Source organism: Eumetopias jubatus, unplaced genomic scaffold, assembly GCF_037043125.1.
Source record: "Eumetopias jubatus isolate StellerSeaLion01/CBP00866 unplaced genomic scaffold, mEumJub1_p1.0 scaffold_14, whole genome shotgun sequence".
In the NCBI taxonomy this organism is placed as follows: Eukaryota; Metazoa; Chordata; class Mammalia; order Carnivora; family Otariidae; genus Eumetopias; species Eumetopias jubatus.
In genome coordinates, this window is record NW_028274820.1 from 102,751,615 (window position 1) to 102,779,527 (window position 27,913).

Below are 27,913 nucleotides of genomic sequence, written 5' to 3' on the forward strand. Positions count from 1 at the left end.
TGGCTGGCTCGGCAGGTAGAGCGTGTAACTCTTGATCTCAGGGTTGTGAGTTCAAGTCCCACATTGGGCGTGGAGCCTACTTAAAAGAAGGAAAGAAAGAATGAAAAGCACCCACTGCCAAACAGGTACACTGCCTGCCCTGTTACTGACAGGAGTGCAAAACTCCCACAGGGGAATTTTGTGGTATCTACCAAATGACGCATATAGCTGCCTCTTGACCCAGTGGCTCTATTTCTGGGAATTTACATCCGTGCAATGGTACTGAGAGCACCATTGTTTGCACTGGAAGACTGGAAACCCCCCGTGTTCATCACAGGGATGTGATTGGATGAACGTTGGTACATCCACACAGTGGAATCGAATACAGCCATTTAAAAAATGGGTAAGTTTTTCAGGTCCTAGATACTGCCTGGTATGTGAAGTTACAGGGCACCTGTGTTCCCTGGGAGGGGGGCAGGTGAGCCCACCACCACCTTGGCAGGGGCCAGCCTCTCAGACAGGAGGGCCTCATTCAGCATGGGGAGGTGGGAAGAGGGTCACTGGAGACAGACGACCCCCGGGCAGGGGTCGTGCAGAGCCCCGGCCATCCAGCGTGGCCTGCTGGATGGCCAGGAGTCTGCCAATGCCAAACTTCCCACCGCTTTCCAGCTTGGTCAACAGCCAACTGCTCTCTTTGTGAAGGAACAGATGATCCCGAGTGAGGTTAGTGGGAAGGGAGGAGAGACAAAAGGAGGGAGGGACTGGGCCGAGGGTCAGCAACCGACCCTCAACCCAGCGGCAAGGGCTGCAGCTGGGAGCCCAAAGGGCCATTAAGGCGCCCCAGCCCCAACTTCTCTTCAGGCTCCCTTCGAGCCTTACCCAGGATTGCGGTGGTTTCCTGCTGGCGCCTCTGGGCTCCCCAGAGCCGCGGCCCGCCCCCCCCAACACACCGCACTAATGGCTCAGCCTGGGGCCCCAGGGACCTTCCCTGCCCCCCGCCCAGACTGCTCTGCGGGCCCCCGGCCCCCTCACTGCTGTAACCCAATCCTCTGCGGCAGCTCCGGCTCAGCAGAGCAGCCTCCAGCATAGCGAGCCCTGCTTCCCACCTCGGCAGCGCCCTACCTGGTCTCTCCGGCTGCGCCCCCGGTCCGGCGCTGAGCCTAGCGGAGCCCCAGCTTTTGTTCCTGGAGACCGTCGAGCCAAACCTGCTGCGCCAGTGCTTCCGCACCCCTCGGGCTGGGCTCCTCTCCCCCACCCTCTCCTCCCCTCGCCTCACCCGCAGTGACCCCCACCTGGCCACCCGAATCCTCTCAGCCCCTCCCGGTCCTCAGACTGACCCTCTTTCCTCCTTCCAAGCCCCTGCAGCCTGGTCACCCGTCCCCGGCCCTCTCAGTGTCCCCCACCCTGGGCCTCGGCCATGAAGCCCCATCCCGGGCCGCAGGAGGCCCGGCGGCCAGCTTCGGACATCCGCGTGTTCGCCAGCAGCTGCACCCTGCACGGGCTGGGCCACGTCTTTGGCCCCGGGGGCCTGACGCCTCGCCGAGGGCTGTGGGCCGCCGCCGTGCTCCTGTCGCTGGCCGCCTTCCTCTACCAAGTGGCTGAGAGGGTGCGCTACTATGGGGAGTTCCACCACGAGACGGCCCTGGACGAGCGCGAAAGCCACCGGCTCACCTTTCCCGCCGTCACCCTGTGCAACATCAACCCGCTGCGCCGCTCCCGCCTCACGCCCAACGACCTGCACTGGGCCGGGCCCGCGCTGCTGGGTGTGGAGCCCGCCGAGCATGCCGCCTTCCTGCGCGCCCTGGGCCAGCCCCCCGCGCCGCGCGGCTTCATGCCCAGTCCCACCTTCGACATGGCTCGACTGTACGCCAGGGCCGGGCACAGCCTGGAGGACATGCTGTTGGACTGCCGCTACCGAGGCTGGCCGTGTGGGCCCGAGAACTTCACCGCGGTGAGCTGGTCACCGGCCCGGGACCCACCATCCCCCAGTCATGCCAGCCCAGGCTCCTCCAAAGCCGGGGGACCTTAACAGCCGTGCCCGGGACCCCTCCCTTCCCACCCAGGCCACAGGTTCCCCGCCCTGCCAGGGCCTTTCTATTCAGCGCAGGAGACTGCTCCCTGGGGTCCTCCCCCCGTCACTCAGCTGGACCGCAATGTGCGAGGTCGTGCCTCCCAGCACCGGGCACTCACCCAGGCTGGCTCTGGGCCCAAGTTCTGGTCTGTGGAGACCCCGCTTCTGGGGGCTGGGGGGAATCTAGTGGGACTGCTCTAGGGCGGAAGAGCCCTCTCTGCCTGGGCGAGTCGGCTTGCTTTCCCTCTACGTCTTCAATGTTCTGCTAGGCCTGGAGGAGGGCAGCCGAGACCCCCTTCCTTTCTTGCCATTCTCCAAAGAAACACTTGTCCCATAGGCTGCTCCCTGGGTTGGGGGCTGTGGGGTCTGGGAAGGGGAGGAGGGGCTGGAGCGATGGGAGCCCATGAGGGTCTGACTCTATGTGCCGGTAGGAGGGACGGACTGAGGGCACTGAGATGTGGGTCGAGCGGTCAAAGAGACCAAATGGAGGGCAGGGAGAGGAGAGGTCTCGTCGTTCTCAGGTTTGCCTGGGTAAAAAGGCTGGCTGGGCTCCTTGTACCCTGGTGAGGTCTGTCCCCTGTCTGCTCACTCGTAGATCTTCACCCGGATGGGTCAGTGCTACACCTTTAACTCGGGCGCCGATGGGGCAGAGCTTCTCACCACTCCCAAGGGCGGCATGGGCAACGGGCTGGAGATCATGCTGGATGTGCAGCAGGATGAGTATCTGCCCGTGTGGAGGGACATGGGTATGGGGGCACGCGGGTCAGGCTGGAAGGGTGGCACAGGTGGGGTACAAAAGCCTCTGGGAAGGAGAGGAGGCACTAGGAAGGACCCCAAAGCACATCCTTTCCTGTGAGAAGAGGGCAGGGTTGGTTGGTTGCAGTCCTGGGGAGAGAGGGCTGCAGCAGGGGCTGTCCTGAGACACAGTCCTCAGGGTCCCCCTTTACCCCTGCAGAGGAGACCCCGTTTGAGGTGGGGATCCGAGTGCAGATCCACAGCCAGGAGGAGCCGCCCACCATCGACCAGCAGGGCTTCGGGGCAGCCCCTGGCTACCAGACCTTTGTGTCCTGCCAGCAGCAGCAAGTATCCCCACCCCCACCCCACCAAGGCCCCCAACCCCCTCCTTCAGCCCACAACACCTCAGACCGTCCCGGGGGCCCCCATCCCTCTGCATGCCCGCACGGTCACAGCTCACATTGTACCTGGGTGCCTCCTTAACCCAACCCACTACAGCTGAGCTTCCTGCCACCACCCTGGGGCGACTGCAGCTCCGCATCTCTGGACGCTGACTTTGAGCCGGAACCTTCAGGTCCCCTGGGGGCCCCCAGCCCCAGCCCAGGCCCCCACCCTCCGTATAGTCTAATGGGGTGTCGCCTAGCCTGCGAGACGCGCTACGTGGCTCGGAAGTGTGGCTGCCGAATGATGCATATGCCTGGTAAGGGGCTGGTGGGGGCGGAGGAGGGGGTCCGCGTGGGGGGGCAAAGGGCCCTAGGGGGCCCTTCCCGAAGCTCTCTCCTCCCCCACCACCCCAGGAGGCGCGCCAGTGTGCAGCCCCCAGCAGTACAAAGACTGCGCCAATCCGGCGCTCGGTAAGGCGCAAACCTGTCCCGCATCCCCACCCCTGCTCCGCTCCGCCCGCGACCCGGAGTGGCCCTGACCCAGGCGACTGTGGCCCCTAGACGCCATGCTGCGGAAGGACGCGTGCACCTGCCCCAACCCGTGCGCCAGCACGCGCTACGCCAAGGAGCTCTCCATGGTGCGGATCCCGAGCCGCGCCTCCGCCCGCTACCTGGCCCGGAAACACAACCGCAGCGAGGCCTACATCGCGTGAGCCGGGCCGGCGGGGGCGGGGCGGGCACCCTCCTGCGGACGAGCCTTCGCGCGCACACCCGGCTGGGACACCAGTCTGCACATCACCACAGGGCTCCTGGGCCTCTGGGCAAGCGGGTGAACCTTCTGACACCATCTCTCCTGCAAACGGGGGCCATGACGCCCGCCCCAGGGCTCTCAGGAGTCACACAGACGGGAGACGGATCGCGCACCTGTTTCCTGCCTGCAGCTGGAGCCAGAGGGGGTCCAGCGAGCTTTCCTGTTCTCTTTTCCTCCAGAGACAATGTGCTGGTGCTGGACATCTTCTTTGAGGCCCTCAACTATGAGACAGTGGAGCAGAAGAAGGCCTATGAAGTGTCAGAACTGCTTGGTGTGTGTGTGTGTGTGTGTGTGTGTGTGTGTGACAATGTGCTGGTGCTGGACATCTTCTTTGAGGCCCTCAACTATGAGACAGTGGAGCAGAAGGCCTATGAAGTGTCAGAACTGCTTGGTGTGTGTGTGTGTGTGTGTGTGTGTGTGTGTGTGTGTGTGTGCCCACACAGGACACCCAGGAGTCTGGGGAGGTGTGGGCAGGGCATGTGGCTGTGAGCTGATGGGTAACCTGGGCTCTGCAGGTGACATTGGGGGCCAGATGGGGCTGTTCGTCGGAGCCAGCCTGCTCACCATCCTTGAGATCCTGGACTACCTCTGTGAGGTGGGCCCGAGCCCCAGCTGGGGGAGGGGAAAGGAATCAGGCCATAGGAGGAGGATGTGCACTGGCCACTTCCCCCCACTGCCTGCCCCCAGGTGTTCCGAGACAGGGTCCTGGGATACTTCTGGAACCGAAAGCACTCCCAAAGGCATTCTAGCACCAATCTGGTAACAAGCCCTTCTTCCTTCTTTGCCATCTCCAACATGGATGCTCAGCCCTCCCCCTGAAGCCTAGAACACCATCCCTACCCGGCTGAGGAAAGGATGGTGGGGGAGGAGCGTGAAGCGACCTTGGCTGGTCCTGGGAGGGAGGACTCCTCCCACCTCTGACCCTTTTTCCCTCCCACAGCTTCAGGAAGGGCTGGGCAGCCACCGAACCCCAGGTCCCCACCTCAGCCCGGGCCGCAGGTAACGAGAAATGGCCCCCTATTTCAAGGGAGGAGGGGCGGGTCCCATCTAGAGGGTGACATTCAGGTTCAGGGGGGCAGGGCAGTGGGTACGAGGCCTCCTGTCCCAGCGCTGTGGTCTGGGTCCCCCAGGCCTCCCACCCCTCCCTGTGCTGTCACCAAGACTTTGTCGGCATCCCACCGCACCCGCTACCTTGTCACACGGCTCTAGACCCGGCGTCTGTGTCTTCAGGGTTGCACCCTGACATCCTGGACATGCCCCGCCTGCTCGTGTCTCTGCCATCTTCACCCCAAATAAAGTTCTAGTGCATCAGCCTCGGCCGGTTCTCTTACAGGCAGACTGGTCAGGCCAAGGTCATCCCTACTCAGGCCAAAGAAGACCTCTGCCAGCCAGCATCCAGTGGGCAGTGTCTGAAATGTAGGTGGGTCCCAGTCACCCACCACAAATCTCTCTGGGAAAAAAAGAGTAGTTAAGAGGGCATCCGTCATCTGCAGCTCAGTGTGAATGAGCTGATCAGAATTGCATCTCAGAGAGAATGGAGCCCAAAGCCAGGTGTCAAGGCAGAGAGGAGTCAGCAGGAGGACAGGTATGTTTGGGGTACCACAAGGGAACAGCTAGAAGAAAGCTCTGCCCCGGAGCCTGGCAAGAAGTAGGGGAGCAGGCAGGGAGAGGACAGGAGGAACTACCCACTTCCAAGAACGCCAGCTGCTGTCCTGCCTGGGAAGATCAGGACTCTTTTCTCGTATTTGAGACCAAGTGCCAGCACACCACATGTCTCCATGGGAACGGCTGTTTCCCCAACCTCCCCAGAGAGCAGAAGGGCCCGGCTCGAGATGGTGGCAGGGGGCCCTCCCTTCCCATTCCTGCCAGTAAGAATACATCCAGGCCCCAACTACTGCCCATGTCCCTGCTCTTTCTCTGTATCCCAAATATTGGGAAAGTGGGGGCAGGGGAAAGGGGGTTCCTAATCTCACCACCTCTCTGGATCTCTCCTGGCCTCAGCCTGCAGACCTGGGGTTGCGGGGGCGGCGGGGGGGCGGGGCGATGAAAAAGGAAGGGCTGGGGACGCACATGTGAGATGGGGAGAACCACACGAAGGCCTGGTCCTCCTTTCCCCATCCTGGTGGGAGCCCATCCTTACTCTGACCCTGGCTGCCGAACCCCTCAGGACTGGTGCTCCTGGGCAGAGGGAGGAAGGGGGGGTAGGTGCCAGCATAGGCACAGGGGTGGGGGGTGCTGCCCCCGAGCCCAGCCATCAGGGTGAGGGTCAGAGCCGCCAGCACCCACTCTCAGGCCACTTCGGGTAGGGGAGCAAGGACCGGATAGCTGGGCTGGGTCTGAGCTGGAAGCAAGGCCGCAGAGGGCGGTAAGGCAGAGCAGAGACCCCGGCCCCAGCCCGCCCCCTCTCAGAACCACTCTACCACCACATCAGCCAGACTGTGGGAAAGGAGCCAATTTATGAAATTAAATAAAGTCCATGGAGGGAGTGAAGAACACGGGCCAGGGCACCTCCACCCCGGCCAGGCCCAGCACAGCCGGGGCTCAGCACACCGTGCATCCCCTGCTTTTCCTCCCCTCCCAGGAGGGGGCTTAAATCAGCCAGGCCCCAGCCTGGCCAAGGTCCTGGCACCTATGGGGGGCAGAAGTCAGAGAAGTAGGGGTGCTGCAGGGCCTCTTCTGCAGAGATGCGCTGGACAGGGTTACACTTCAGGAGGTTCTGAAGGCACAGAAAAAAGGCATGGCAGGTTCAGGCTGGGTCGACCACCGAGAGCCCCACGCTCCCTCAGCCCCCCTGACAAGTGTCTGGACCCACCCTCTACCCCTGCCCTCGGTCACCTGTAGCAGGTCCCTCCCCGTGGCGTTGAGCTTGGGTACGACATTCACCAGGGACGTTGTGGCCGGGTACATCGGGTAGGGCTGTGGGGGGGGGTGGGGGAGAGTCAGACCAAAGGTATGGGGGCTTGGAGCTGCTAGAGCTGTGAAGTAAAAAGGACCCCCCCCATTCCCCATCGTACCTTATAGTCTGGCAGCTTGGTCATGGCAGGCCACTGCTCCTCAGTTGGTGTCCCCAGAAGCGTGTCCATGGGGTCAAGGATCACTCAGGTGGAAAGGGGCAGGTAGGGGCTCTTCCCCTCCTGGGGGTGGGGGTTCCTCATGCCCATCCCCAGACCCCTCACTTGATCCCACAGCTCATGACAGAGGCCAGGCCCAGCACACGCATGGTGTCCCCGGCGCGCCAGGCACTTTACACACATCCGCTACTCTGACTTCAATCCTGATGTCGCTCCTGATGACCCAGTCAGCCCTCTCCTATGCCCACAAATAATCCTGGCTGCTGACTTTGGCTCCTTTGTCCTAAGGATTCACTTCTCAGCTGGAGGAGTATGCTCGTGGCTTCTTCCCCCAGGGAGCTCTCCTTGTCTACAGGTCGTACACTCTCCAAGTGGCAGCTTCCATCAGGCCTGAGAACATCGGAGTGTCCGCCACCCTCTGCCCTCCATCCCCTCGTCCAAAACCATGCCCTATCCTGGCCCAGCCCATCGTCACCCTCGCTCCCTGCACGCTGGAGCTCCACGGGCTTTTTGTTTGTTTGTTTGTTTTAAAGTAAACTCTAGACCCAACGTGGGGCGCAAACTTACAACCCTCGAGATCAAGAGTCACATGCTCTACCGACAGAGCCAGCCAGGGGCTCCCACCCCCCCATACTCCCCTTCAGAGAGCTCGAGGGGAAGGGAGATGTCGAAGGATATCGGAAGATCCTCTTCAACTGGTCATCTACATCATTGCCAGGGAAAAGAGGCCGCCCGGCGTTGGCCAGCTCTGGGAGAGGAGCAGGGTGTGAGAGGAGGGGGCACGTGAAGAAGCCCCCATTCCCATCGCACCCTCTGTGCTTTCCATCCCCATCCCCAAGGGCCTTCCCCAGAGCAGACACTCCAGACTCCATCTGTCCACTTGAATGGAAGAGACAGTGTCTCTGCAGACCCCCAGCTTGTCACCTGCGAATATGCAGCCGGCTGACCACATGTCGATGGATGTGGAGTACAGCTTGGCCCCGAAGAGGACATCCGGTGGGCGGTACCACAGCGTGACCACCTGGAGAAGACCCCGCCCACAGCGACCCCCCCCGCCCCCCGGTTAGAGGACTGGTGAGGAGGGGCTCAGTCAGGAGGGGAAAATAATGTTTTGGGTCCTGGAGTAGGAGAGGAAAGATGCTGGGAGGGGACCCCCTCCCTCCGCCCCATATCCCACACCCCATCCCACCCCCAGCTCACCTCGGCTGAGTAGCAGCGAACAGGGATCCCAAAGGCTCGAGCCAAGCCAAAATCAGCCAATTTCAGCTCCCCATTCTGAGGGGGGATGGAAAGGGACGCAGAGAGGGGTTTTCAACAGTCTCAGGGCAGGCCCCCTGCCTCTGCCTCCCAGCCCAGCTCCCCTCATCACTTGTGCCAGCCAGCCTGTGACTTGAGCCTCCCCCGTCTCCCACCTTCTCCCCGGGAGGTACCCTGTTTATTAGCAGGTTCTGGGGCTTCAGGTCCCTGTGCAGCACGTTGCGACTGTGACAGAATCCCAGGCCTTTCAGCAGCTGGAAGAGGAATGACTGTGGGGGGAGGGAGGAATAGGGGAGGGCATCAGACCTTCTGGATGGGAAGCTGACCCCTGCGGTGGGCCACGCTCCCCTCCTCATCCCCTGCTTTGCCTCAAAACCCCACCCATCTTTCAGCAACATCATTCATTCGCTATGGAGGACCTGCTTTGTACTGTGCTAGGTATAAATAAGTGAACAGTGCGCGGGGGCCCCGGTCAGAATCTTTCTGGAACTTACAGCCTAGTGGGCCTTCTTACCTTCCCACTGATCTCTCCCCTCCCTGGCCTCATGGAAGCACACACCTCGGAGCCATCAATATATATACTGTGCTATATTATCAATCTGCACTGCTTCCCCTGGAACCTGGCACAAGGCACTTGGTCTTGGGCCTAGAACAGTGCCTGGCACACAGCAAAGCATCCAATAGGTATTTGTTGGATGAATGAATGAATGAATGACCGTATCTCTTTGAATCTCATTTTTCATCTCTCAAGTGCAAATCACATCACTGGTATCAGAGTGTTACCGTCAGATCAAAGAGACCATGTGAAGATGCTCGCAAAGAGGGAGGCTCCTGGAGGGCAGAAACAGGGTCTTCTCATTCCCTGACATTCCAGTGTGTCCCTGCTCAGGGCCTGAACTTGGTGCTCAGAGAGTGTGTAGACTGAAGACTGACTCCCACCCCGCCTCACTGAGTCTCCGGGATACCAGCCCCTCACCTTCACAATTTCAGGATCCAGGTCACCATTACAGCTGTCGAAATACTTCTTAAGGTCCTAAAAAGGGATGGGGGTGGGAAACGGGACAGAGTTTAACCTCAGTGTGGGCCCCTATACCCTCCCAAGGCTACTGTCCCCCACGTTCCCCTTTCACCTGGTCACAGAACTCAAAAACCAAAGTCAGCTTCTTGTCGCTATGCAGGACATCATGAAGCCTAGGGAGGAGGAAGGACTCAGCCAGGCAGGTCTGCAAACTTCAGCCTCGTGTCCCTGTATCAGCCCAACCCTGATCCCAGTATCAGCCCAGCCCATCTCTGAAGCCCCCCTCCTCCAACTGACCACACAGGCAAGGAGGACCCTGCCCATCTACACACCTGACGATGTTCTTGTGCTTCAGCTCTTTGAGTAGGCAGATTTCCCGAAGGGCTGAACTCGGCACTCCCTACACATGGGAGGGGGCCGGGCGGGCAACAGTCACATCCCACCCAACCTGGGCCCTCAACCCCCTCCCTGGCCCGGCTGTCCCAGTCCTACCTCATCATCGTCATCCAGCCTCACCCGTTTCAGAGCCACGATCTCATGGGTCTCCCGGTTTTTGGCCTTGAATACTGTTCCGTAGGTGCCTAGAGGAAGAAGGTCAAGGGTGAGCGTAAAAGATGGGACACCCTTCCCACCCCAGGAAGTCCCTGTCCCGCGAGCAGGCAGCGTGGGAGTGTGTTATTTGTGAAGCCTGGAGGAGTAAGGGGAGAGATTCAGGGTGAAGGCTCAGCATGGAGGAACTCTGAGGGAGGATGGGGCCGAGAAGGTGCCTGCAGATGGCTCAAGGGTGTCTGCAGCAGGGAGAAGCTGCAGCTGCGGGGGTAAGGAGATCTGTAATGAAGGCGGTGCTGCCGGAGGGTCTGGAAATAGGGAGCAGGCCTGGGAGAAGAGTGAGGGCCGGCAGAAATGAGGTCGGAGGTCTGCATCGACAACTGAGGCTGTGGGGTGGGTGAGGCTCTGCAAGTGGTGCTGAGGCTAGGGGCAGGAGATGCAGGAAGTGCTAAGGTCGGCAAGTAGGTCTCCAGGAAGTGCTAAGGTTGGGAAGGGGCGTCTGCGGGAAATGCTAACGGGAAGGACAGGTGTCTGCAAGGAGTGTTGAGCTCGGAGCCAAGGCTGCAGCCAGTGTTGAGGTCGGAGCCTGTGGGTATTGCTGACGGTAGAGGAGCCAGGGCTGCAAGGAATGCTGACGGGTCTGTAGAGGAAGATCTTGCAAGAACATCTCGTAGTCCCATTACCTTCCCCAATCTTCTCGAGTTTCTCGTATTTCTGCATCGCGGCAGCCGCGGGGACCCCTACGGGCCCTGGGTTCTAAGACTCCGGCCCCGGCGTTGCAGAGGAGGCGGCACCCCAGCCCCCGGCCCTGCCCCGCCCTCCTGACTGCGCATGGGCTTCTGGGGCATGTAGTACCAAGGATGGCCAGACTTCCCAGCAATGTGCGGGGCATTAGAGAACAAGAAGACTACAACCCCCAGCAGGCTGCGCCAAGGCTCTCTGCAGCACTTGCCTCCCGGGACTCCGGTTCGACCACGGAGGAAAACCTTGGACTTCAAGTCCCAGGAAGCATCGCGTGTCCGCTTTCCGGGCCTCGGCGCCGTAACGCCAGGCTCCCAGGGTGCCCTGCTCTGGTTCTTCCTTTCTGTAATCACAACCTTCTTTTTGAAAAGGGCCTCTCTGGGACTAAACATTCCAGAACGCAGTAGGGTGGGGGTGGGCGCTCTCTGGGGTTTGGGGTTTGGCGGCCTGCATCCCGGGCCGGGATGGGTGCGCTCTGACCCGGCTGATGGTGTTGAGGTTCCAACGACCTCCTGACAACCGCAGTACGGATTCCTACCTCTCCCCAGGCCATCTGGAGACCTCAGGATTGATTGGGAAATGGCTCCGAGCCATGCCTTGGTGACGACTTCCCAGGGACCAGCTGAACCACAGGGCTAGGAAAAGAGGCAGGTGTGCCTCTGGATTTAACGTCTGCCCTCTGAGCCCCGTTTGTCGTCTCGGAGCCCACCCGACTCCAGCTGCTCGCAACACTGTGACGTCCCGAGGCAAACTGGCTGGAACACTGGGAGTCAGTCCCTCCACACCAGTCTGGAGAACCCGGGCCCACCGGAGTCAGCCAGGGTGTGGCCGAGGGCTGGCAGGTTGGCTACCGCCCTCAACAGACAGAAGCACAGACAGATGCTACACTTGGAGCAGCCTTGACCTCATCCCTTAAGGAGTTGATTATAGATTTTCTTGCGCTCCTCTCTAATTGTCTCATGATTGCATTCTTGAGGGCTGTGAACTGGACAAAAACGGCCCCAAACAGCACTCCGAGGCACCAGAACCATAGTTGGTGATAAACATTTGTTAATTAACTTGTTTATCATCAGAACGTTCTCTGCATACACAATGCTGTATTTCACGTACTGGCATATTAAAAAAAGAAAAAAGTATACTCTGTATCTGGAATTTATAATTTAGTTGAGAAAACCCAGAAATACAGAAATCTTTAGTGGCAGATGTTGATTATAATAGGGTTCGAGGAAGGAGGTCGCCGCAGGGAATCACTGAGGCAGAAGTTCCCGGTTTCGGAAAGTCTAGGTCAGCTCAGGGTAATGGAAATCCAACCTCCAGGAGCCATCTCCCCTATCGCCACCGCCCTCCCGCATCCCAAGCAAAGACAGGGCCTAATCTTGGAGGCACTGGGGATTACTGGGGATTGGGGGTAGGGGGAGATCTTGACCCCGATGCATTTGTGTTTCAAGTTCCTCCGCCCCGAATTTCCTGATCATCTTTGTGTCTCCGTTTTCCTGTCTGGGATCCCCAGCGTGAGGCGGGCTCCTTTCCACCAGAGGTACCTAATGCGGTCAAGAGACGGCGTCCCCGGGGTGCCCAAGTCCCATGCGGGGAAGCCCGGGCGGCTGCCTCACGGGACTGAGCCGGACAGAGGTGTGGCCGCTGGGGCGCGGGGCTCCCGGTGCCGGGCGGTGCCTGGAAGCGCGCCTCCGTTCCCGGGTCTCAGGCCCCGCTCCCCGCCTCCCCACCCGCCGCGGCGGGGCCGCGCACGGTGCGCCGGGGGGCGCGCACGTAGGGGGCTGGCCTGCCCGCGGCGCGGGGGAAAGTTGAGTTGGGAGAAGTTGGGAGCGGCGGGGGTGCGCCCCGAGGTGGGCACTAGGGAGTCGTCGGGAGCGCGCGAGGGCGCCGGAGAAGGGGGAGAGATCCCGAGACCTCCGGGGCACGAAGTCCAGAGCAAGCGGGTAAGCGGAGAGGTGGCGGCGGAGGAGGGCCAGGGCCGCGGAGGGAGGAAGGGAGGGGGAAGGAAAGGGGGGAACTCGGGACTCGGAGCAGGGAGGGAGTGGAAGTAGAGGAAGGGGCGGGGACTGGGGCGCGGGGAAGCGAGGTCTTAGGGAGAAGGATGCGGAGGCGCGCGGACTGCTAGTAGGGAGCGGGATCCGGGGTCCGCTTATTAGAGTTACCTGAAGTGAGTGTGCCGCGCCCCCTGCCACCAGGAGGGGGTAGTCTCTGGGAGGCGCCGCCGGCCTTCCCAATTCCTGGGCGAGCTCCAGACGACACCCCTCCCCTACGACCCCCTACTCTATTCTTAAGGCCCGTTCAGGGTGCCTAGGCTGGGGGTGGCCCCGGGCCGCTGCGCCGGACCTCCGGGTTGGGAGGTGGAGCAGGGAAGGGAGGGGGTGGCGGGTCAGGTCAGGACAAGGGGTTCAGGCAGAAGAGGGAGCAACTGGGTGGGGATGGGAAAGACGAGTCCGGAGAGTCGGACCTGACTCGGGGCGGGGGGAGGGGGGGGTGCGGCGCGCTGGCTTGTCTGGGAAGCCCGGTGCTGGGTGTTAGGGGCGGCGCTGCCTGAAATCCACTTTATCCTCTCTCCATCCCCCACCCTACCCCCACCAGGCCCACATCGAAGAGCTGTGGAATGTACGAGTTTACTTGGGGGGTGGTTAATGCCCAAGTGGGGGTCCGGGGTGCTAATCCCTTGGGCGGGGGTGGGGGAGATGCTAATCCTCTGGGCCGGTCGGGGCCGGTCCCGGAATGTGCCCCCACCCCGGATTATCGGCACCGATGCTCTGGACAGAAGCTGCTTTGTGTTCTGGGACGGCGGGGCGGGGGTGGGGGGGGTGGGGGAGTACACAGAGGGCACAGCCTGGAAGTGGGAGTGGGGCACCTGCAGGTGCTCCAAGACACCACACACCCTTCTCAGACCGGGGTCCCTCCTCTCAGTACCCCTGTCCCCCACACCAAATGTGACCTGGCTGAAGGCCTCCGAGGGGGAGGTGAAGAGAGCGTCAGCTGAGTTGGAGTGCTTGCCAGGAATTTGTTGCTCCAGGCTCCCCACCCTGGACTGACCCCCCAGACCTATATCGTTTGACCCTACACTGACCTGTCTTATCCCTGAGTTAGCCCTAAGTCGGGCAACCCTGACAGCCCCCAACAACACACTGGGGAGCTTCAGTACTTTGGAGAACCTTGAGTGCAGGCCCCCCCCACATCCGCTTCCCCCACTAGGAATGAGTACCCTGATTTGCCGTCAAGTTCCTTAACCGCAACTGTTCTGCTTCCCCACCACACACAGTGCCCTCCTGAGACACCCCGACAGTCACAGTCAGGAGGGCGTCAGCCCTGCCACTCAGATTTTCCTGGCCTCAGGCTAGGGGAGGGGAGGGATCAGCACTGCCCCTTAGGGCAGAACCTCAGGGTTTCTGTGCCCACCCTCCTCCCAGTCCGTCACGTGCCCCTCCCCCATTATAAAGGTCTGTCCTGCCTGTGCCCGCCGGCTCCCTTCCTCCCTCCCACTGAGTGAGTGGGGTTGGGCTCCTGCCCCTCCCCCAGGGAGCCTCCCTCATCAGGGGAGGGGGCACAGTCCTGGGTCTCCTCCCAGCCCTGGGTCTGGTGTCTCTGCCCCCCCCCCATGCTTGCTGTTTGCGGCTCTCTCCAGTCTCTCCCTCCCTTCCTCCCCTCTCTGCTCCGCGGGCTGTCTCCCTCTCCCCAAGATACCCCTCTCCCATTCAGCCCACCTCGGGCGCCACATTCGGTCGCTGCCCCCGTTTCTGGCTCAGCCTGCCCTTCCCTTCCCTCCTCCGTTCCCCACCCTGATTTCTGCTGCTTTCTCTGTAGGTCTGGGCCGTGGCTCCTGCCCCCCGCCCCCCTTTCTGCAGCCTCTCCCGCCTTCTCGGTCTCTTCACTTGGCCCTCTGCGCGCCCCCCCCATCCTCTTCTCTCTGTTTTCTCTTTTCTTCCTGTAAATAACTCTTTTTCTGTCGCTCTCTGGCCTCTATGGGGCACCCTAAAGCCCTTCATAGTCCAGAGGATCCTGAGCAGCAGGGAGACCCCTCGGTGCCCGCTGGCGGGATGTTCCCGAGACCTGGCCTCCCCCGGGCTGGGCGTGCGTTGGGGGGCTGAGCAAGGCCGGGGCACTTGTGTGCCTGGCGGCCTGCTCTCACGTGATCCGTCCTCCCCCCCCACCCCCCAGGTTATGCCGCCGCCTTGTTGCCCTGAAAGCCGCAGTGACAGTGAAAAGGGCTAAGATTTGGCCATGAACAGCGCCCCCCGGCGCCCCGCCTCGGGCGCAGATTCTTTCTGTACTGTGAGTATTGCCGGCTGGGTTGGCCACCCCACTGCCCCTCCCACACCACAGGTGCTCTGGGGGAGGGTCCACTGTCAAACTGGGGAGAGAGAGAGAGAGAGCGCGCGCACGCGCACGAGCGAGAGAGTGTGTGTGTGTGTGTGTGTGTGTGTGTGTGTGTGTGTGTGTGTGTGTAGGCGGAGGAAGGGGAGCCTCTGATGGATTGGGGAGGGGCGCTGCCATCCCTCCTCTGGCCTTGTCCGGGTCTCGGGGGTCTGGGATGGGTATTGATGGGGTGGTCTTGCCACTTTCAGTCCCGTGGAGAGAGTTGGAGGCTGTTTCCTGAAGATCCGGGTGGTTCTTTAGCCACAGAGAGAGAGGAACTTTGGGGACCTTGGGTCTCTAACCTGGTGACCCCTTCTGACCCAGCCTTAGAGGCAGCCGCGGCAGCGTCCTCACACAGTGGTTCTGGGCAGGGTTTGCTTGCAGTGACACACGCCCCCTGGCCCCACGTGCCACCCCGGCCCGCCCTGCGCGGCCCCACGTGGCCACCGCCCCACGTGGCCCCCTCCTGATTTTCCTGGGGAGTGTAATGATTAACCCCAAGTGCCATAATCAGCCCCTTATTGGCCATCTGGCCCAGCAGGGCACGTGACTGGGAAGGGGCACAGGCTGGTCCCCTCCCCCTCCTTCCCGAGTTCACCCCTGCCGGCCATGGACTTCCTCCTGCGGCCTCAGGTGCGAGGGGCTGTCAACCCCCCTGCCCCCACCCTGGCTAGCTCCCCGTGCTCACTCGCTTCAGCCGCCTCTCGCCACCTTCCTCCCGCTGCTAATTCTGGTGAGAGTGGAGCCGGAGCTTGGGGAAGCAGGCTAGAGCTGCTGGGATGGGGGGGTAGGAAGCAAGGGGGGGTGGGAGGCAAGCCCCTGACTCCTGTATCTTGTGTCCAGTATCCCTGCCGCTCCTGTCCCCACCTCAGTGTCTCCCCAGGACCCGCCTTCCCCTTAGCCCTCCTCCCCTCGCTCTTCCTTGCTCTGGCCACTGGCACCGCCACGGAGGGGGCTCCATACCCCGCCCTCGGAGATCCCGATGCCCTTGAGGTCCAGAAGCTCTTGAGCAAATATTTGGCGGTGCCTGGAGCTGAGACTGGCAGGGGTGGTGGGGGCTGGACAGAGACTGTGGCTAGGCAGCAGGCTGCTTAGCTAGGCTGAGCTCTCCAAAGCGCTGCTGCCGCCACCACCAGCCGCCGCCGCCACCACCACCGGCCGCCGCCACCGCAGTCCGCTGCTCCTCTCCTGCAGTATGACTCAGGTGGGGGGGGAGGTGAGGGGCGGGGCTAGCGAGCGGCCGAGGGGGCTGAGGGGCCCCAGGCTCGGTGGGGTGCAGCTGGGGGTGGGGGGCATTCCTGACGAGGTGAAGCGCTGCATTCCTATCCCGGGGCTAGGTTTCAGTTTGACTCAAGAGAGTTCGGTCAGTCGGCTTGGGCACCTCCAGAAGTTACTTTTCAGGCCCGGGAGTTGTGCTCCGGCCAGAGGGAGTTGGTTCACCATCAGCCATGTGAACTGGCCAGTTCACACACCTTACCTCGGGGCTGGAGATGCAGGATTTCTCCTGAGATTTTCCACCTGCCCTAGGACTGACCAGAATGAGCACAGCCAGGGTTCAGATGTCCTGGAACCTAGGGGAAGGCTGCTTAGGGAGTGGGGGCGGGGGGCTCTGGGTCCCTGGCATTTGAGGGGAAGGCTCCTGGGGCGGTCCTGGAGCTCCAGCACTGCGCAGGGTGGGGCTTCGGGGTACAACTCTTGGTGAGCCCCTGTGTGTCCTCCGCACCCCTTCCTCCTCACAGCCAGAGCCGGAGAGCTTGGGCCCTGCAGCCCCCGGGTTCCCTGAGCAGGAGGAAGATGAACTTCACCGCACCCTGGGCGTGGAGCGGTTTGAGGAGATCCTACAAGAGGCTGGGTCCCGAGGAGGAGAGGAGCCAGGCCGCAGCTATGGGGAGGAAGACTTTGAATGTGAGGGGGCGTCGGGGAGGAGGAGGCAGGGGCACTTAGGCTGGGGTCTAGTGGGAGGGACCCAGGCCTGGGACGGCAGGGGGAGGAAGCTGCGCCCACCTGCAGCCAGGTGCCCTCCTCCCCGCAGACCACCGCCAGTCCTCCCACCACATCCATCACCCACTGTCCACCCACCTTCCTCCGGACACCCGGCGCCGCAAGACGCCCCAGGGCCCGGGACGGAAGCCTCGCCGGCGCCCTGGAGCCTCCCCCACCGGGGAGACCCCCACCATTGAGGAGGGGGAGGAAGATGAGGAGGAGGCCAGTGAGGCCGAGGGGGCCCGGGCACTCACCCAGCCATCCCCTGCCTCCACACCCTCTTCGGTGCAAGTGAGTTGGGGCGGGGCTCCTGGGGGGGGGGGCGTCTCTTCAGGGTCCCTGGCCTGGCCTCACCTGCTCCCGTGGGTTCCTGTTCCAGTTCTTTCTCCAGGAGGACGAAGGTGCTGACCGGAAGGCAGAAAGGACCAGTCCGTCTCCTCCCCCACCGCTGCCCCACCAGGAGGTGGCTCCCCGGGCCAGCAAAGGGGCCCAGACTGGGTGAGTGTCCCCAGATAGAGACCTCCCCTGCTGGTGTCAGTGGTGTGATGGGGGCAAAAACATGAGCCTCAGGACCCTCAGGCTGGGGTTCAAATCCCAGCCCTGCCCCTTTGGGCAAGTACAACCTCTTTGAGCCTTCCCGTGTGCAAACCAAGAATAATAGATCCTATCTCACGGGGTGGTCGTAGGGATTAAAGGGTATTGTGAAATAAGGTTTAAGTGTGGGTTACTCTGAAACAGGACAGGTGTGCAGTCTAAACACCCGTACCTTCTCCCCCTCCTGTGACCTCAGGTGGCGCGGCATCAAGCGCTGGGTCAGGGATTGGATTGGTAACCTCTGAGTACCCGCCTGGGGTCCCAAAGGTGTGAGAAGACTAGGAGACTCCCTTTCATTCTTGGGGAGCTGCCAGTCCACCCTGGGAAATGGCATCAGAGAAGTCACTGTGCTGAAGGGCAGATTTGGGCACAATGTCCATATCAGTGGGGGATTGGAGTTTGGGGGCGTTAGCTGGAGAAGGCTTCTTGGAGGAAATCACTTTGAACTGGGTCTCAAGGTCACCATTATCGTGGACCTGTTGTTTTCTGGGTGCCAGGCAGCGTGAAGGGCTGCAGGGAAGGGGGAGGGGGCTGCCGGAATCGCTGGGGAGACAGGCGGGGCGGGTGGCGCCGAGCCCACGGCGGCCGTCGGCACGGGGGCCTGCGCTGGCGGGCGGGCCAGGGGCCAGGGGCCAGGGGCAGGCGGAGGCCTCGGGGAGTGCACGACATTGGAAAAGTGGGTCAGATCTGTGGGCAGGGGTGCAAGAGAACGGAGAGCACCGGGGGTGGGTGTAGGGGAAGAAAGCTTGTCGGGGGACTCTTCTCGTCGTGGATGGGGGACACGGGCTTGGAGCTGTGGGAGAGCAGGCTAGCATGATGTGGCAGGGGCTGGGCGCAGTGGCCGAGAGGAAGGAGACATCCTGGCTTGGGGCCCGGCGCAGAAGTTGGCACCTGTAAGGACGAGTTCATATTCTCATGACCGCAAGGGAGCCGTCTACACTTTCAAAAGCCTGTCTTTACCTGCTTTCCTCCATTTGGTTAGAAACTTGGGACCTGTGACCGTCTTGAGCCCACAGCGAGGGGTGTGCGCAGGAGGGGAAGGAGGGCCTGCGCGGGCTGCTGATGCAGACCTCGGCTCTCCCAACCCTGCAGGAGGCTGGCCTCGGCTCTGCCTTGCTGCCGAGCAGCCGGTGGTCCGAGGGAGCTGGTGTGACCGCTCCGGCAGCGCGGCCGGTGAAGGGCAGGGCCAGGTCGCGGGGCCGCATCCGCTAGTGGGAGGCTCACCATTGCATGTCCGCGCCCACCGAGAGTGGGGCAGCGCGGAGGGTGGGGGCCGGTTGGGATCCCCTCCCCGCCTTCCCCCGCATGGCTCCGGCTCACGGTCGCTCTGTCTGTCCAGAGCCCCGGTGGAGGAGGTGGTGGCTGTGGCGAGCGGCGCGGCAGGAGGTGATGACGGGGGAGCTTCCGCGCGTCCCCTGACCAAGGCACAGCCGGGGCACCGAAGCTACAACCTGCAGGAGAGGAGGCGCATTGGGAGCATGACGGGGGCTGAGCAGGCGCTGCTGCCCCGAGTCCCCACAGACGAGAGTGAGGCCCAGACGCTGGCCACCGCCGACCTAGACCTCATGAAAAGTGAGTGCTGGCCGGGCCAAGCCCAGCGCTAGTGGGAGCGGGAGGGAGAGAAAGCGGGAGCCTGACCATGTCCCCCTGCCTCCTGTAGGTCACCGGTTTGAGGACGTTCCTGGAGTGCGGCGGCACTTGGTGCGGAAGAATGCCAAAGGGTCTGGGCAGGGTGGCCGGGAAGGGCGCGAGCCTGGCCCCACGCCTCGGACACGACCCCGGGCCCCCCACAAGCCCCACGAGGTACTGTCCTCCACTTCTTGCCCTTCCGTTATCTCCCCAACCATTTCCTCCCCACAGGCTCCCCCCATCTACCCCCCTCCCCCACACACACACCAGCAATAATCGCGAACACCAGGGCTGCCATCTGCGGTTGTGAAGGTTGTGCACTGCCCAAGAGTCCTTGACATTGTTGATGGGGGTGTTAGGGTTCTGAGTCCCATCTTAGACACTGTTGATTTCTATACTACGGCCATTTTCTGGCAGCTGGCCGTGAGGAGCTCGAGGACCCTTTGGGCCAGAGGTGGCTCTGTAGAGCAGTACATAGCCCAGGTGGCAGCAGCCATAAATCAGGGACAGTGACTGACCAGGATCACGCAGTTCCTTAATGACGCTGCCCATCTTGGACTCCAGCGTTCTGGTCCTCAACCCCACCCCTTCCAGTGGGATTTTTTTACCTTTTTATTGAGGTCTAACAGCATCCAGTGAAGTGCACTGGGGCTGTGTGTGCGGCTCCGTGACTTTTTGCACATGTAAACAGCTGGCTAACTGCCTAGACATAGAACGTTTTCCGCACTCTCTTCCTTCGTGCCTCTACTCAGTCCCATCAGCCGTGACGGCTCTTCTGTCGTGCTCAGCCAGTTTTGTCAGCTCTTGGATGCATATACGTGGAAGCATACAACATTCCAGTGTGCGTGCATGTGTGTGGTGATCGTTCGTCAAGCACTTAATATGTCATAGACGGTGCTAAGTGTTTTGTAGGCTTTCTTTTGATTCCCCATAACAGGCCTTTGAGGTGGGTGGTATTATTCCTATTTTACAGATGAGGCAAAGAGAGGATCAGACTGGTTAGGATCTTGCTAGGCCTGTGCCCTGTACAGTGTCCCGGGCCGTGCCGGCTCACAGGCCCACCCTGACGCTGGCTGTCTTAGAGAGCAGTCCCTGGGCCCCACCGGCTCTGACCTTGCTGTGCCCCTCATCTTATATCCCAAGGTATTTGTGGAACTGAATGAGTTGCTGCTGGACAAAAACCAGGAGCCTCAGTGGCGGGAAACAGCACGCTGGATCAAATTTGAGGAGGATGTGGAGGAGGAGACGGAGCGCTGGGGGAAGCCGCATGTGGCCTCCCTCTCCTTCCGCAGCCTCCTGGAGCTCCGCCGGACCCTGGCCCATGGTAACCTGCCCTGCCCGCCCCCTCTCCCCTCCCGCTGGGTAAATCTTGTTGACTGAGTCTGTTCTCTGAGGACCAAAACCCCCCAGATGGTGTCTTGAGCAGCACAGTGTGTAATGTTACCCCAGCCTGGGAAGGAGCCTCCTCGTCATGATGTCATATAGCCTGTCGTTGCTTGGGCTCTGTCATTGGTGATTGCGGGGCAGGGTTGACACCACTCTCTCTTATCTGGCATTTTTAGCAAATGGCTCCTTTAAGTGATGTTTTCAGATAACTGAAGCTGGTATGTTTGGGATGGTGACATGTTTTTAAAGAACGTTGATGCAAACCTTTCTGAAATGATCTAATCTATAGGGCTATGTAAGGTCTTTTTTTTTTTTTTTTTAAGATTTTATTTTTAAGTCCTCTCTACACCCAACATGGGGCTCGAACTCACAACCCCGAGTTGAGGAGTTGCATGCTGTCTCGACTGAGCCAGCCAGGTGCCCCGAGGGCTATGTAAATTTCACTAAATGTCCAAGGTGCAAGACTCTTGAGGTCTCTGAACGTCTCTGCTCTGTGTTTCTTTCCTCCTTCCCTTTGGAGAAGTCAGTCCCAGTTGCTGTCAGAAGGCCTATTTCTAAGCAGCTGAGGACTCAGAAACCTGCTGTCAGAATTGTTTCAAAACCAGGAGTAAATAGGCTCTGAGGGAGGCTCTCAGGCTTTGGGTGAGGCGCCAAGATGCAGGTGCTTTATCGCTGGGCTTTGTGATCTCTGTTTTGGCTGCTCAGGGGCCTTTGGTTCTATTAGTTGTCACACCCATTTTTTTTTTTTTTAAGATTTTATTTATTTGAGAGAAATCACGAGAGAGAGAGAGAGAGAGAGAACGAGCAAGGGGGAAGGGCAGAGGCAGAGGGAGAAGCAGACTCCCCGCTGAGCAGGGAGCCCAATGCGGGGCTCGATCCCAGGACCCTGGGATCATGACCTGAGCTGATGGCAGACGCTTAACTGACAGGGCCACCCACGTGCCCCTCCGTTTTTGTTTAAATGGTTCTATTTGTTGTCTAGTTCTGCGTTCCTGCAAGTTGACCTTGACAGAAAGATGACCTGGTCACTTTTGAGAGGACTTCCATTTCTGTATAAATTTAGTAGTTCAGAGCAGTGACCAGTAGAAAGATCTGGAAACTGTCCCATGAGCAGCTGTTGGACTTGGGGAAGTTGAGGTGCCCAGGCTGGAGGGTGACATCTTCAGATGGCTCAAGGCCACAGATGGGCTGTGTTGTGTTCAGAGGGCAGAACTAGGACCCTAGAGTGGATGTTAAGGGAGGCAACATGTGGCTCGCTGAAAGGAGGAACTTCCTCTAGCAGCAAAGAGTGGCCCCGTCTGAGTGGACAGCCTGGCGCAGCCCAGCGGAGGCTGCGTGCTCCTCCTCCTCTGGGAGGGCCCTGCCTCGGTGGCCTCTGCTGAGCCCCACCACATCCCTGTGGGAGAGAAGGTCAGAAGGAACGGACGTGATGGGTCAGACACATGATGGGGCTTGGGTCTTGAGCGCTGCTCACTGGTTTCTGGGCCAGTGCTCCGTCCCCGGACCATGCTTACCTGGCCGCCCCCTCGTCCTCGGTTCTCTCTCCTTTCCACGCCCTGCCCTTGCTTCTTACCTGGGGATGAGGGCCCGTCCACGCCATCCTTATTCCAGGGGCTGTGCTTTTGGACCTGGACCAGCAGACCCTGCCCGGGGTGGCCCACCAGGTGGTGGAGCAGATGGTCATCTCTGATCAGATCAAGGCTGAGGACAGAGCCAATGTGCTGCGGGCCCTGCTATTGAAACACAGGTGAGGCCCCACCTGCTGCCCCCGCCTGCCCGCCCCTTGCCCTGGCCGCTGCCCTCCCTCCCTCACCGCCCTCTGCTCCTCCAGCCACCCGAGTGATGAGAAGGACTTCTCCTTCCCTCGAAACATCTCAGCCGGCTCCCTTGGCTCCCTGCTGGGGCATCACCACGGCCCGGGGGCTGAGAGTGATCCCCATGTCACTGAGCCTCTCATTGGAGGTGTTCCTGAGACGCGGCTAGAGGTGGAGCGAGAGGTGAGGGGAATGGGGTGGCGCTGGCTGGTTCAGGTCCCAGCCGCCCCCGCTGGCTGCCGGGCATGAACATGCGGGGGTGGGGGGTGGTGGGGGGCTCCTTGGCCAGGCTGAGCTCCGTTCTTCTGCATCCCCAGCGAGAGCTACCACCTCCAGCCCCACCAGCTGGCATCACTCGTTCCAAGTCCAAGCACGAACTGAAGCTCCTAGAGAAGATCCCCGAGAATGCCGAGGCCACAGTGGTTCTTGTGGGTATGTGGGCAAGTCTTGCAGTGGGGGCGGGGGGGGGGTGGCAATGGCCAGGCCTGCCTTGATGCCACCCGGGGGCTGAGGGGCGGCCTGCGCCCTCCCTTAGCCCATGATGGCACCCTGCCCCTAGGCTGCGTGGAGTTCCTATCCCGCCCCACCATGGCCTTTGTACGGCTCCGAGAGGCGGTGGAGCTGGACGCGGTGCTGGAGGTGCCCGTGCCCGTGCGCTTCCTCTTCCTGCTTCTGGGCCCGAGCAGCGCCAACATGGACTACCACGAGATCGGCCGCTCCATCTCCACCCTCATGTCTGACAAGGTCAGGCCCTCCCGGTGCCCGCGGGATGCCCGCCCCCCGCCCCGTGCTCTCCCCCGGCCCTCGCGCCGCACCCTCACCAGCCTTGGGCCTGCTTTGGCAGCAATTCCACGAGGCAGCCTACCTGGCCGACGAGCGGGAGGACCTGCTGACCGCCATCAACGCCTTCCTGGACTGCAGCGTGGTGCTGCCGCCCTCGGAAGTGCAGGGCGAGGAACTGCTGCGCTCCGTTGCTCACTTCCAACGCCAGATGCTCAAGAAACGGGAGGAGCAGGGCCGCCTGTTGCCCCCTGGGGCTGGGCTGGAGCCCAAGTCAGCACAAGAGAAGGGTACGGGCCAGTATGGGCCCGGGGCAGGGACCGCGCACACGCGCACCCTGCGGGAGCTCTGGGGCTCGGGTCGGGGTGGTCTGCGTGAACGTGGAGGAGGGGGCCCAGCGCAGAGGGGCCGCAGCGGGCGCCCTGACGGAGGCCCGGGTTGCAGCGCTCCTGCAGATGGTAGAGGTGGCAGGTGCAGTCGAAGACGATCCCCTCCGACGGACGGGCCGGCCCTTTGGGGGGCTGATCCGAGATGTGCGGCGCCGCTACCCCCACTACCTGAGTGACTTCCGAGACGCACTCGACCCCCAGTGCCTGGCTGCAGTCATCTTCATCTACTTCGCCGCCCTGTCTCCTGCCATCACCTTCGGGGGACTGCTGGGTAAGGAGCAGCTTTGGGGGGCAGGGGTGGGGTGGGCAGGGCATGCCCAGGGCCCTGGCTGCCAGCTCCTGAGCCACTTCCTGCCACCCCAGGAGAGAAGACTCAGGACCTGATTGGGGTGTCGGAGCTGATCATGTCCACGGCGCTCCAGGGTGTGGTCTTCTGCCTGCTGGGGGCCCAGCCGCTGCTGGTGATCGGCTTCTCCGGGCCCCTGCTGGTCTTTGAGGAGGCCTTCTTCTCGGTAAGGGCCCACAGGCTAGTAGGGGGCTGGCTCTTCCTGCCCTGCTCCAGCTGCCCCTCCTGTTCCCCAAACACGCCCACTTTGCTAGCCCCCGGGCTCTGGAACCTGACTGGACGCCCCCCCAGTTCTGCAGCAGCAACAACCTAGAGTACCTGGTGGGCCGCGTGTGGATCGGCTTCTGGCTGGTGCTCTTGGCCCTGCTCATGGTGGCCCTGGAGGGGAGCTTCCTGGTGCGCTTTGTCTCCCGTTTCACCCAGGAGATCTTTGCATTCCTCATCTCCCTCATCTTCATCTATGAGACATTCTACAAGCTGGTTAAGGTGAGCAGGCCCTGCTGCGAGCTGGGGTCAGGAGCGGGGAGACCTCGGGACCGGAGCGAGCCTTCTGCTCCTCCCGCACTCTCACTTCGGGGTAGGAGGGCCCAGGCTAGCCCAGAGCTGCCCTGGGCTGTGGTCCAAGGAGCCCACAGAGCACGGGCTGGCTCTTCCTCCCGGCCCCCCTCCACCCTCCCTGTCACCAACACACGTCCCGGGACTTCAGGTCAGCCTTAGAAACTCACATATTTTTAATAACAGAGGTAACACGTCCTTTTGTTAAGGTGGCAGACAGTCTAGAAGTATCAAAGAGAAAGGCCACCGAGATGACACATAGTCACAGTCTGGTCCTCAGAGCTGTGCCCCTGGCAGGCTTAGGAGAAGACACACCCCCTTGGTCCAGGCCTGGCTGCAGCCATGCCCCCAGCTGCCTGAATCCCGTTTCCCTTGCTCGCATCTGGTCACCAGTCATTTTCTTGATCAACAAGACAAGCCCCAGGGCACCTGGGTGGCTCAGTCAGTGACATGTCCCCCTTCGGCTCAGATCCTGATCTCAGGGTCCTGGGATCGAGCCCCCGCGTCAGATTCCCTGCTCCGAGGGGAGTCAGCTTCTTCCTCTCCCTCTACCCCTCCCTCTCCTTGTGCTCTCTCTCTCTCTCTCTGTGTCAAATAAATAAATAAAATTAAGACAACAACAAAAAAACAAGCTCCTTAAGGCCAGACCTGTCATCTTCTCCCCTGCCTGCCCCACTCGGCATACAGCTCTCCACTTTGGCTGATGGAGTCCTTTGTCCTCTCTCTAGATCTTCCAGGAACATCCGCTCCACGGCTGTTCGGTCTCCAACAGCTCTGAGGCAGACAGCGGCGAGAACAGCACATGGCATGGGGCAGGATCCACGCTGGGGCCGGGGAATGGGAGCTCCCCGGGGCCAGCTGGGCAGGGGAGGCCCCGGGGCCAGCCCAACACTGCCCTGCTGTCACTGGTGCTCATGGCTGGCACCTTCTTTATCGCTTTCTTCCTGCGCAAGTTCAAGAATAGCCGGTTCTTCCCTGGCCGGGTGTGTGGGCTGAGATGCCCGAGGTCAGGGTGGTGGGGGGAGGGGGGGAGAACTGGCCGGAAAGGGTGGCTGAGTCTGGGCCAGAGCGGGGCAGGGGGCCTCTGAGCACGGTGCTTGCCCACAGGTGCGGCGGGTGATTGGGGACTTTGGGGTGCCCATCGCGATCCTCATCATGGTGCTTGTGGATTATAGTATTGAGGACACCTATACGCAGGTAAAGCGGGGTGCAGGCAGCGGTGGAGATGGCGCCTGGCGCTGGGCTCTGGATATTCCCCTCCAGCCCAACCCCAGAGCTGCCTCTCAACTGCGCAGGCACCAGGCCTCTCCCCATAGCACGCCCTCGGTGCTCGGCCTGCCCGGCGCACCTCAGGGCTCCCCCTCCACCGTTCACCGGCCCCTGGCCCCGCCCTCTGCCCTACAGAAGCTGAGCGTGCCCAGTGGAGTGTCCGTGACAGCCCCAGAAAAGCGGGGCTGGGTCATCAACCCTCTGGGGGAGAACAGCTCCTTCCCCGTGTGGATGATGGTTGCCAGCCTGCTGCCTGCCATCCTGGTTTTCATCCTGATTTTCATGGAGACGCAGATCACCACGTGAGTGGTCCTAGCCTAGGGGGGGGTGCTCTGTAGACACGAACGATGTTGTTTGTGGAAGGGCTGGAGCCCCAGCGAGACGAGGAGATATGGGTGCACTGGGTGAGGGAAGCCCAGGATACCAGGCTGGCCCCTAGAATTTATTTGTTTTTAAACGTTTATTTATTTGTTTGAGAGGCGGAGAGGGAGAGAGTCTCAAGCCAACCGTCTGTGCTGAGCTCGATCTCATGACCCTGGGATCACGACCTGAGCTGAAACCAAGAGTTGGACGTTTAACCAACAGCACCACCCAGGCGCCCCTAGAATTTATTCTGTAGGCAGTAGAACATTCCACTGACGTTTGCTGGGACGGGCACAGTAGAGGCCGGAAGCTGTCCTGAAGGGCAGGGAGGGCGGCATGGAGAGGGTCTCTTCCCACGACAGAACTCTTGTCCTGACGGACTGGGCAGGGCCCGACCGTCAGGTTCTGAGAGCAGACAGAGGCTCCTGGCTGGGTGCTCTGGAAAGACAGTTGTCTGCCTGGCTGGGCATCAGGGAGTGCCTGTCCCACTCAGGCTGATCATCTCCAAGAAGGAGCGCATGCTGCAGAAGGGTTCCGGCTTCCATCTGGACCTGCTGCTCATTGTGGCCATGGGCGGCATCTGTGCCCTCTTTGGCTTGCCCTGGCTGGCTGCTGCCACCGTGCGCTCCGTCACTCATGCCAACGCGCTCACCGTCATGAGCAAGGCTGTGGCGCCCGGGGACAAGCCCAAGATCCAGGAGGTCAAGGAGCAGCGTGTAACAGGCCTGCTGGTTGCCCTGCTTGTAGGTACGCTGACCTCTTGCTCCACCCTTCCCCAGGGCGGTCTGTGGGGGTGGGGAGCCCTGGGGCCAGCTGTTCCTCCCTCTCCCCCACCCAGGTCTCTCCTTGGTTATCGGGGATCTGCTCCGGCAGATACCCCTGGCTGTGCTCTTTGGAATTTTTCTGTATATGGGAGTTACCTCCCTTAACGGGATCCAGTTCTACGAGCGGCTGCATCTGCTGCTCATGCCCCCCAAACACCACCCAGACGTGACCTACGTCAAGAAGGTAAGACCCCACTTGGAAGAGCCCCATGCCTCTGCCCCATCCTGGCCTGTGGGGGTCACTCTCCAGTCCCCCAGCTGCCCCGTGTTCAGCCGCTGCTTAGTCTGTGCGGACCTGGCTCTGGTAAGCACCCAAAAAGGCACTGCCGCCCCCATCCCCATGGAGGGAGAAAGGGTCATCCATCTTCTGGAGGTGGCAGGCCCAAGATGGCCCTGCAAGGGACCAGGGCCCTCCCAATGCTGGGGAGAAGCCTTGGCTTACCTGTCTTATATGCCACCCACCCCCAGGTTCGGACCCTGCGAATGCACCTGTTCACAGCCCTGCAGCTGCTCTGCTTGGCCCTGCTCTGGGCTGTCATGTCCACAGCTGCCTCCCTGGCCTTCCCCTTCATCCTCATCCTCACGGTGCCCCTCCGCATGGTGGTGCTCACCCGCATCTTCACCGAGCGAGAGATGAAATGCGTAAGGCCTCCTGCCCCTCCCCCCCAGCCCCGCTGGCCCCCACCCAGGCCGAGGTCAGCGTCAACCTTCTTGACCCACTCCGCCCCCACAGCTGGATGCTAATGAGGCGGAGCCCGTTTTCGATGAACGGGAGGGCGTGGACGAGTACAACGAGATGCCCATGCCTGTGTAGCGGCTGCCTGGACCGACAGCCAAGGGACGGATGGACGGAGGGAGCAGGGGCTGGGGGGTGCTCTCTCCATCCCCTCCCTCGTTTTTATTTAAGTGAATAATTTAAAGTCCCCATACCATGCCCACTCCCCCACCAGTAAAGTGCTTCGGCCCCCACCTATCCCTGGCCTTCTGTCTCTGTATGGGAA

General features: G+C 61.3%; 3 protein-coding genes across 5 annotated transcripts; 2 read left to right on the top strand and 1 right to left on the bottom strand.

Annotated features, from left to right (window-relative positions):
• Positions 1–1,396: 1,396 nt before the first annotated feature.
• Positions 1,397–5,290, top strand: ASIC3 (acid sensing ion channel subunit 3). Its single transcript, XM_028089258.2, has 11 exons — positions 1,397–1,930; positions 2,646–2,796; positions 3,006–3,133; positions 3,284–3,485; positions 3,583–3,639; positions 3,730–3,877; positions 4,159–4,250; positions 4,495–4,574; positions 4,667–4,738; positions 4,920–4,978; positions 5,110–5,290. Exons 1-11 carry the CDS (start codon positions 1,397–1,399, stop codon positions 5,186–5,188), a joined length of 1,602 nt encoding a protein of 533 aa, XP_027945059.1. The 3' UTR covers positions 5,189–5,290.
• Positions 5,291–6,416: 1,126 nt separating this feature from the next.
• Positions 6,417–10,680, bottom strand: CDK5 (cyclin dependent kinase 5). The gene is made up of 12 exons (XM_028089222.2): positions 10,558–10,680; positions 9,818–9,906; positions 9,658–9,725; positions 9,438–9,498; positions 9,284–9,340; positions 8,481–8,576; positions 8,251–8,325; positions 7,975–8,071; positions 7,729–7,798; positions 6,994–7,054; positions 6,815–6,895; positions 6,417–6,695 (listed from the first exon to the last, which is right to left on the bottom strand). The coding sequence occupies exons 1-12, from the start codon at positions 10,592–10,594 to the stop codon at positions 6,609–6,611; spliced, it is 879 nt and encodes a 292-aa protein (XP_027945023.1). The 5' UTR covers positions 10,595–10,680; the 3' UTR covers positions 6,417–6,608.
• Positions 10,681–12,401: 1,721 nt separating this feature from the next.
• On the top strand, positions 12,402–27,885 carry SLC4A2 (solute carrier family 4 member 2). 3 transcript variants are annotated; one of them, XM_028089243.1, is made up of 23 exons: positions 12,402–12,555; positions 14,783–14,896; positions 16,720–16,885; positions 17,013–17,254; positions 17,343–17,461; positions 18,897–19,129; positions 19,218–19,360; positions 20,330–20,510; positions 22,184–22,319; positions 22,404–22,569; positions 22,704–22,818; positions 22,946–23,130; positions 23,231–23,456; positions 23,611–23,826; positions 23,919–24,067; positions 24,193–24,387; positions 25,185–25,439; positions 25,564–25,653; positions 25,861–26,027; positions 26,582–26,835; positions 26,927–27,096; positions 27,381–27,554; positions 27,646–27,885. In XM_028089243.1, the coding sequence occupies exons 2-23, from the start codon at positions 14,846–14,848 to the stop codon at positions 27,724–27,726; spliced, it is 3,714 nt and encodes a 1,237-aa protein (XP_027945044.1). In that variant the 5' UTR covers positions 12,402–12,555; positions 14,783–14,845; the 3' UTR covers positions 27,727–27,885. The 3 variants fall into 3 exon arrangements, with proteins under 3 accessions (XP_027945044.1, XP_027945042.1, XP_027945043.1); XM_028089241.2 differs by having other exon boundaries at positions 26,927–27,554; positions 27,646–27,735; XM_028089242.2 differs by lacking the exons at positions 12,402–12,555; positions 14,783–14,896 and adding an exon at positions 15,840–16,184 and having other exon boundaries at positions 26,927–27,554; positions 27,646–27,735.
• The last annotated feature ends 28 nt before the right edge of the window (positions 27,886–27,913 follow it).